This window comes from Equus asinus, chromosome 1 (genome assembly GCF_041296235.1).
Source record: "Equus asinus isolate D_3611 breed Donkey chromosome 1, EquAss-T2T_v2, whole genome shotgun sequence".
Lineage (NCBI taxonomy): Eukaryota > Metazoa > Chordata > Mammalia > Perissodactyla > Equidae > Equus > Equus asinus.
Window position 1 is genome coordinate 188828086 of NC_091790.1, and position 9172 is coordinate 188837257.

The following is a 9172-nucleotide window of genomic DNA, read 5'->3' on the forward strand; positions in this document are numbered from 1 at the left end:
CTGACTGGTTTGTGGCCCAGTGATGGTCATTCTTATAGCTCCCCAGGTGGTGCAAGTGACGGACCCTGGGTCCCCGGGCCTTCAGCACCTTCCTCCTCTTTCAGGTCCCAGTAGCAGCGAGCCTTCTCCCTCACCCCAGGCAAAGCCACCCCTCAGTAAGGATCTGAGAAAGTCTCTCACAAATGGTTCCAGTGGCTTGTGGTGTTTAAGCTGCCGCAGCGCCTTTGGCCAGAGCATTCAGTCAGCCCGTTCAGGCATTCAGAGCTGCCTGGGAGAGCCTTTCCTCCCCACCTCAGCCCAGAAGGCGGCTGATGACTCATCAAGTGGGTCATGCCTGTAGGTTACCTCAGATTTCTTGTCCTTTGTGGTGAGGGTGAGGGGGTTGCCACAGTTTCTTATGGAATTCCAGAAGGGAGAACATGAGCTTGTGAAGAAACTGGGAGGGAGAGAAGGAGAGTTGGACACTCACTGGTGTGACTTCCCTTCAGGTACCTGGGAGGGCGGCCCTGCAAAGGGCAGGAGAAAATGACCCTCCCAAGGCTGAGGCGGGGTGACCAGCTGCTGTTCCTGGGCATCATGATCCTCATGGTCACGGTCATCTTCCTGCTGTTCTACGCGCTCCTCTGGAAGGCTGGCAACCTCACTGACTTGCCCAACCTGAGAATCGGCTTCTACAACTTCTGCCTGTGGAACGAGGGCACTGGCTCCCTACAGTGCTACCAGTTCCCTGAGCTGGAGGCCCTGGGGGTGCCTCGGGTTGGCCTCGCCCTGGCTAGGCTTGGCGTGTATGGGGCCCTGGTTCTCACCCTCTTTGTCCCCCTGCCTCTCCTCCTTGGCTGGTGCAACAGTAACAGGGGAGAGTGGCAGCTGGCGGTGGGCTTCCTGGCGATGTCCTCCATGCTGCTGGCCGGCGGCCTGGGCCTCTTCCTCACCTGCACGTGGCAGTGGGTCAGACTCTCCTTCCAAGGACCTGGGTTTCTAGCTCTGGGCATTGCCCAGGCTTTACTCATCCTCTTGCTTATGGCCACAGTTGTGTTCCCTCAGAGGGCAGAAAAGGACAAGAGCAAACTTGAGAGCTGCTAGTCCTGTCTAAAGGCTTACATGATTGCAAGGGTTCAGTGTGAACTATGCTAGAGAACATGCCAGAGAATTCATGGGCTGGTATGGCTTCTCAGCCATCCTGTTTCATAGCTAATGCTGATCTCAAGCTCTAGCAGATGGGACCCACCAGAGAGGAGGTGGGGTACCTAGTGTCAAGGAGGCTGAGAGGCACAAAGGGCGGCTGGGGCACCTGCGGCTTCTTAGTGTAGAGTTGTCTGTCCTCTGGGACTTGCAAGGTTCCCAAGGACACTCTAAAAACCACGTAGCTCACTGTCACGAGAGTTCATGCTTTAATTAACTGATCCGAGCAAGCCACTCTTAGTTTATCCTCAGGATGGTGGGGAGATAAGGATTCCTGTCCTGGGGCCAGATTTCCAGGATGATCTGCCAAATGCCCAACTGAAACCCTGTGAAGGTTTATGGCGATAAATTGGGAACACTGTAAGAGAGAGCACCTCTGTGTCCTTGGGGCCCTGGTTAGCAAGCTCCTGTCTCCTGTGGTGGGTGGGATGTGATGACCCCTCTCCCATGCTGCCATGCTGCCACTCCCAGAGGCCCAGGAATGATCTCCGAGGGATTCACTGAAGACAGAACATAGGAGCACAAAGAGAAGCTTTGGTGGCTTTGAAGGTTCCCCTGAAAAGGCTCCTGGACCCAAAGCCAGGCAGAGGGTAGTCAGTTGGTCAACCACTCCTAAAAAGAGACTGGGAGTTCAGAGCAGAAGATACCAAATCCTTGGGCAGGGATGAAGGTGACCAGACGAATGGTTCCACATACATACCCCTGCTGCATCCTCCACCTCTCACCCCAGAATTAGAAAGGATATCAGTCCACCACTGACACACTGGGGAATGTCATGTATTTTTCAGCACCTGTCTACTGGAAAACCTGTACAGCAAATGATCGCCTCACTCTATGCCTGTCAAAAGCCACACTGAATACAGAGGCAGAAATATGGACTCTGGTGTGATCTCTTGTCCTTAGCATCTCCTTTGGGGTCCTGTCCCACTCTCCCTTTACAGCTGCCTAGGGACGAAGGCCAAGGCCGCCAAGTGGAAGAAAGGTGGCAGCTCAGGGAGGAGGCCTGTCTGATTGGTGAGGAGGCTGCCAATCTGGACGCTGAACTGCAAGCTCCCAGACGGCAGAGCACTGAGGGCAGCAGGTCTGCCTTCAAGGTGGGATGAGTGAGGGCTCACGGGCTGACTGGTTGCCTCATGAGGGAAGCTATTTTTAAAATGGGCTTCCTCCTTAGGGAGAGATCATGCTGACTAAGTTATAGGAATTCCAGTGTACCTAGCAGCCATGCTTTTTTTTCTTTAAACTTATTAAGTTGACTCTGGTTCCAATAAGTCTGACCACCATGACCTCATTTTCCCTGGAACCTGGCAACTGAATAAAACAGACAATTGGGATTTGAGACCCCTGAGGGGGAGAGCGCACAGTGCAGAGAGGAATTCAATGGGAGCTCATTTTGATGCCTCAGTTCCCAAGGTCCAGAGTGTCCTGGGGCTTCTGCTCCAAGGTGAATCTGTCCAGCCCAGGGATGGTGGAGGTGGGAGGAGAAGGCCATGGCATCCCAGGGGCAGTCCCCAGGCAGGGAGGGAAGCCCAGCTTCGTGCAGCTGCTCTGGACAGAAAGTCCTGGGAAGTTTGTCCCTTAGCTAAAAAATATCTCCCTGACGTACTTTAATACATCCTCATCTTCCTCAGGGACTTTGCTGCTGCCAGAGTCAGAACCCGCAGGCCCCTGAGAAGGGCTGTGGCCTGGGGGAAGGGCGTTGTTCCCATTGTCCTCGTCCTCAGTGCTCCCAGGAGAACTGGGTGACGCTGAGCAGGCTGGGGAGAGCTCTGGCTTATCAGCGCCTGCCAGAGCTGGCTGCTCTGAGGGCTCTTCCTGTTTTCGGTCCTGCGGAGTAGAAGAAATGGCAGGCACAACATACGGATTTTATTTCCCTAACGTGCTGGTCAGTGGCGCAGAACATATCCAGAAGCAACTGTAAAGCCAGCAGGGCACCAGGTCAGGCACCGCTCCTGAATCAGTGCCCACCCCACCCTCCCTTCACCCCACTCCTCCCCTCCCACCACCCCACCTCCCCACCACCATCCCAGCTCTTGAAGAAATCAAGACCAGCTCAGGAGAGAGGCGGGCAGGGGCCTGAGGGATAGCCAAGTATGAAAGGAAAACAAACAAAAAACTTATCTGGAAAGGCAGGCTGACAGAATGGAAGGAGCACAGGATACAAAACTTCAATGTGCCCTAAGCTCTGTCACTTACTGGCTGTTAACAAGGGAAAGTCTCTGAGCCTGAATCTCCTCATCTACTAAATGGGGATAATGTCCGAAATAACTACATCCCCAGGTTACTGCAAGGATTAAATGAGACAGTACAATACACAAAAGCACCTGGACCACGAGAAAGTACTATGCAACTCGAAGGTGGGACAATGATTGTGCGCTTCAGGAAGCCAGGAGACTTGAGCAGTGGCAAAGTGCAGTGGTCAGACGTCATCTCTCCCGACTGAGACCCTTTCAAAGCAAAGGTTTCCTGTCCCCTCCACATACACACTAGCACGGAGTCACCGCAAACTCAGAGGCTGCTCTTCCTCTCACAGCCACATCTACCCCAGGTATCCAGGCCCAGCGGGGCACAGCCTGAGAGAAGTGCTAGACATGGCGCAGGCGGAAGCAGGCCAACGGGTGAGAGGGCTCCCAAGGCCACCTGAGATTGACATTAACCAAGGCCTACTCCACTTTCTGCCTGTAAAGAGTTTTTGGTCATCAGAGGAAGAAAAGACACAGCTGACTTTACCTCGATGAGGATGCCCAGAGCGACATCCACCATTTCAGCTTCGTTCATGCAGTACACAGTGTTCACCGCAGGAAGTCTGAAACAAGGGCATGAAGCTACAGTTGGGGCCAGATGGGTCTTAGGTCTCACAAGGAGGAAGAAAAGGAGAGCAAGAAGAGGGTCGCATCCCCTGGGCTTTTCCACTAGGGAGGAGACCAACAGCTTCCTCAGGGCATGGGCATGACTTCCTCATCTTTGTAACCAGTGACTGGCACGGGGTTCATGGAGGCAGTGGTAGGGGTCTTCCCACCCTCTGCCAGCTCCCCCAGGGATCTTGAAATAGGGCATGATGGCCAGCTCCTGAAAGTCAAACTGACCCACACACAATGGATGTGAGCAGATCAGACCATCAGGCCAAGACTTGACTGACACCTACCTGAATGTGCGAACACAGTAAAGAAGGGCTGCAGCAATCAGAAAGGGAGGCAGGTCCATTAAGGAAACTTAGAAAATGAAGAGCCAGAGGGCAGCACTGAGTGCCTGGTGCCCTGGCTAGGAGAGTGCAGGGACATCCCCTCCTTGGCAGCCTGAAGACCCCCAAAATTACCATCATTCAACTAACCCGCCCCAGAGCTTCTGATTTCATGCTGGCCCAGCGACTTGCTGCTCATCTGCCTGTCCCTGGAGACCTGCCACAGGAAGACAGGGCCACCTGGCCCACTTATCTTGGCCAGTTGATGGTCACGATTTTTGTTGCAAACGGAGACTGGCATTTGGACCACTGGTGTCCAAGAGCTTGGTTAATGTGTGCAACCCCAGGACGGGGAGCCACTGCCTAGGAGCTGACACACCAGGGCCTGACGGTGGAAGTTCACCAATGGGCAGAAGCAGGCGCCTGTGTGTGAGGGGACTGCTCACTCTGCCCCTCACGGCCTATGCTCCTCATAAGAGCTGAAGAGACGTCTTGGGACTGAAACACCCGCCCACCTTGCTGCTCTGCCAACATGGAAGACCTGGGCCCCGCAACTGTGATGCCCCCAACCCCGCCTTCCTCCTGATTCCCCCGGAGGACCCTGACCAGAAGTTGTCCCACCTGGTTGAGGCAGCCGCCGGCACTGCTGCCATTCTCCTCCTCTTGGGGGTCTTCACTGGCACCATTCTTTTCTCAGCCGCCTGGGCTGTCATCCATGTGGGAAGGACCCTCTTTTTATTCCCAGATTTTAAAGCTTCCATCTCTCCAGTCTCTCCTGAAGAGGAGTCAGAGCCCAAGCTTCCTGACTTGCTTTTCTTATTCAGGACAGCAAATCCCAGTCTCGTCAGGGATTATAGGTCTCTTTGTCCTGAGTGGTAGTCAAGCTTTAATTCCTACAGAGAAGAACAAAGTCTAGTGAATTCTGATAAGCCAGAATACTTCCAGTCATCAGCTGAAATTGCTGGTCGGTGCAGGCCAGAGGAGAGCCTGGCAGTGAGCAGGAGCAAGGAGACTCAGACGGGCCATTGACAGGGCATCAAGTGGGAGGTGTGGCGGCGGGCAGGCCGAGGGCTCAGGAGAAGCAACCCTCCAACCTGCCACAGGGCCCGGGGCCCCACACAGGCCACCAGGCCCAACCAGAAATGCCTCCAGTAGCCTCTGCACTGAGCCATTTGAAGCAGGAGCAGAGGGATGAGCACCCTCTCAGGCGAAAGGAAGTCGGCCCCCTCTTTCCCTCTCCACCCAGATCTCACTGTCCCCAGGGTGCCCAAGTTGTCCTACCCTTAAAATCTCTCAATGACCCCTGGCTCCCCCAGCTCCAGAGTTCTCCTTTCCTCTATCTTGGTGTGGTTACAAGAAACCCTGAGGCCATTTTGATTCACAATAAGGTTTCATTGGCCAACACCCCTTCCCTTAATCCAAAGATACTTCTGACTGGTCAGATTTTAGTCAGCAGTAGGGGTCAGGGACCACAACTCTGCCTGGCTCCCGGATGTGGCAACCAGAAGGGCTGGGGCAGCCCCTCATCTAACTTGGCCTCTCGTCTCCCCACCCTGAATAGATTCCACCTCAGCGCTTCCACCTAAAGCTCAGTCCCCACTCTGTGACTCAAAGGGTGCATTTCTCTACCTGCCACTTAGCAGTTAACCGTGAAAGTGGTTTAGGGCTCCTGCCTAGGGAGGATCTCACTGGAGCAGAGATAATTTGCCTAGAAAAATATCAGCCAAGAATAAGATTTTCCTCTCTGACACATAACTCCATCATTATTGCTCACCTAGAATGGTTAAAACTTAAGAAAAAAATTAGCAGGACATCATCCTAACCTGTCTGGCCACAGGGGAGAGACCTTTGTCAATGTAGCTCATTTGTGTCAACTCAGGCAGTGGTAAAAGTCATTCCCACCTCTAAGGATCACTCCAACCGCCTCGCACGGCCACAGCGCTGCCGTTGATGATAGATATTTGATCCTAAGGCAGACATTATTAAGCCCATTTTACAAACGAGAAACTGAGATTTAGCAATTTGCACAAGATCACAAAAAAGTCTGAAATAGCCAGCCAGGACGCGCAACCAGGTCCTACAGACCCCAAATCCTGAGCCTGCGGGCCGCCGCGCTGCCCCGGGCGGGGGCGCACAGCCGGGCTGGCCAGAGCCCCGAGAGCCCAGCACAGCCGGCGCTGCGGGGGCCCGCCGGGCCCGCGCCCCGACTCAGGGCCGCCCAGGCGGCGACGGCACCAGGGCCAACCTGCGGGGGAGAAGCCGGGAGCACGGGGACATCCCCGCGGGGCCTCGCTGACTCCCGGCCCGCAGAAGGAGGCCGGCCGCCCGCCCGGGGCCTAGCGCTCCCGGCATCACCCAGCGGCCCGGCCGAGCCCAGTCCAGCACACCGCGCTCCTCTGGCCCGCGCCCCGTTCCTGGCTTCCGGGGCGCAGACCCGGGGGGGTGCTGGCGCCCTGCGCCCTGCCTGGACCTTGGAGCCCGGCGGCACCCACCCCTACCCGCACGCACCTCCTCCCCGGCGCTGCCCTGGCCCGCGCCGTCTCGCACTTCCGCCTCCCGGCCGCCTGCTCCCGCGGCGGCCCCCTTACGCCCCCTGCAGGCAGCTCCGATGTCCGCGCTCGCGGACCGGGACTCGCCAGCGGATGCCGGGGAGGTCGGCGGCGGGGTAGCCCCACTGTCCGGGGTCCTGACAGCCTCTCCTTGACCGAACTCTAGTCTCCTCTGAACTCTCAACTCAGCCCTGACTTTTGAGCTCCCTGCTCCTCTCTCCACTGTCCAATTTTAGCAAGAATCCTGCTAAGTCATTTTAGCCAGGAGCCCCCACCCTCCAATTCTGATCACCCTAGAATCTGACAGGGTTCCTCATCCCCCACCATCCCAGGTGATGTCTGATTACCCAGATTACCTTCAGCAAGAATCCTGTGAAGTCGGTTTAGCCGAAATTCTCCCTTAGCCCTGATGTTTCTTCTTAGTAGTAATCTTCCATCCACTGACCCCCATCCTGCTCCGCGGCTATAAATTCCCACTTTTTCTTGTTGTGTTGGAAGTTAAGCCTGATCTCTCTCTTCCCCTGTAAAATCCCATTGTAGTGCCCCCCTTGAAATAAAGTCTGCCTTAACGTCTTTAACAAGCGGCATGAATAATTTTCTTTTTAACAGTCCCCAGAAGTGGCTTCATTTGAGGTTTGCTGGTCGGACTTTGTTAAAGTGTCGATTCTCAGGCCCCCAGAATCAGAAATTGTGGTGCGGGTCTGCATTTTTGAAAGCTCAGGATTCTCACAGGAACCAAGTTCAACGCTCCCTGCTATGGCCATCATCCCAGGGGGAGGGGGCAAAGGTGAGCCCCTCGGGTGCAGGAAGAGAAATTAAAGCCTCTGCTTATGTTTGTTATCTTAAAATAAAGGAAGTAGGTGTTTCTAATATTTAATATTCAGATTGGCAGTCAACGTGTCCCCTCTGTGAACAGGATGGCTCCACAGAGCTGCCGCGGTGTCCCCACCGGTGTGCTTTCAGCCCAATGCTGAGCACTGTGGTTCACATGTGGGGTCAGCATCTAGTTTTAATTAAAATCACACTCACAGCTTAAAGCAGCATAAAAGAGGCCGGCAAAGAAACCCCCAGGTCCAAGACACGACTCAAAAGGCAAGCACAAGCAGTCATAGGTGAAGCTTCTCCTACCGCACTGAGGCAAAAGGATGATCAGAACTGACAGTCTGCCCCCCCAAAACATGAAATTATCCTGACAGCCATTTGGAGTGTGACTTACAACAAGTCAGCTAATAGAATAATTTCTCTCCATATATTAGAGGCACAGGACAGGGGAGCTCGATCCCAGGTCTGGAGACTCGTGCCTGCAGGTCTTCCGACTGCGTGGTGCCTTTGGTTTCTCCGAAGCACTTCCACCTCTTGTCTTGAAAACCGATCCTCAATCCTAGGGAAGTAGTTTGGGCCAGGGAAACAAATCGATCAAGGTGTAAGGAGATAAATCAATGGTTTCAAATCACAGAACCAAGCTGCCGTGCACTGGGGCCATTTGGTTGCAGGTTGAACCTAGGCTCTGCCTCTAGCCTCTTCAGGAGGGTGACCCAGTGGGCAGGCCCTGCTTCTCCTCTGGTTCCATGAAGGTGTTAGAACCACTGACCTCGAGGGTCCTCTGCTCTCACAAGCTGTGAGCCAGGACAAACCCCAGTCTAACTGGTGGAGAAGCATCGTTTTGTGAATAAAGGAACAGAAAATACTTGCTATTAGCAGAACCAATCCCTCCTGATTTGTCTCCTTAAAACCTCTTCCCACAGCCAGCTGAAAAATGAGGTCTGAGGAGCAGGAACCCTGAGTGTCTGCATAAAAAGCTTTCTGTTTGAAGGGAGAGAAGCCCAAGCAGGAGTAGGAAACCCAAACTGTGGGATTTGGAAGGGGTGGAGTTACCCCATGAAGCATTTTGAATGCCGCGCTCAGGGGGCCTGAGCAGAAGTGGGCAAGTGCAGACAGGTCCCAGGACAGTGAGGGGAAAGCACCGCGAGGCCCTCGTGCTGCCCAGGCCAGAGCTAGGGTCCACACCTGTGCCAGGTGTGCAGGCTCTGAGGCCTGAGGCTGGGCTGGCTTGATGGCGTTCTTCTATACTGCTCTTGCCCAAGATAATGGAGGCTCTTACTGGCTTTCTTGGATAGAGGCTGAGCAGCTATTGGAAGGAGAGGTAAATTTAAGTTTGACATGCTTTATTGGAGGATGAGAGCTCATCCTGGAGCGGGTAGGGGGTGGGACAGGGAGGAACACCAGGATGAATGCATCCTAACAAGCACTCAAGGGTGGAGTG

At 54.5% G+C, this 9172-nt stretch overlaps 2 protein-coding genes across 5 annotated transcripts; one reads left to right on the top strand and one right to left on the bottom strand.

The window, feature by feature from the left end:
• Positions 1-488: 488 nt before the first annotated feature.
• On the bottom strand, positions 489-6944 carry CYREN (cell cycle regulator of NHEJ). 4 transcript variants are annotated; one of them, XM_070514007.1, is made up of 4 exons: positions 6869-6944; positions 4982-5253; positions 3910-3985; positions 489-3006 (listed from the first exon to the last, which is right to left on the bottom strand). In XM_070514007.1, exons 2-4 carry the CDS (start codon positions 5119-5121, stop codon positions 2758-2760), a joined length of 465 nt encoding a protein of 154 aa, XP_070370108.1. In that variant the 5' UTR covers positions 5122-5253; positions 6869-6944; the 3' UTR covers positions 489-2757. The 4 variants fall into 4 exon arrangements, with proteins under 4 accessions (XP_070370108.1, XP_014694861.1, XP_070370117.1 ...); XM_014839375.3 differs by lacking the exon at positions 6869-6944 and adding an exon at positions 6263-6862; XM_070514016.1 differs by lacking the exon at positions 6869-6944 and adding an exon at positions 6184-6862.
• On the top strand, positions 526-2060 carry TMEM140 (transmembrane protein 140). The gene has a single exon (XM_014839370.3). The coding sequence runs from the start codon at positions 526-528 to the stop codon at positions 1081-1083; it is 558 nt and encodes a 185-aa protein (XP_014694856.3). The 3' UTR covers positions 1084-2060.
• Positions 6945-9172: the final 2228 nt, after the last annotated feature.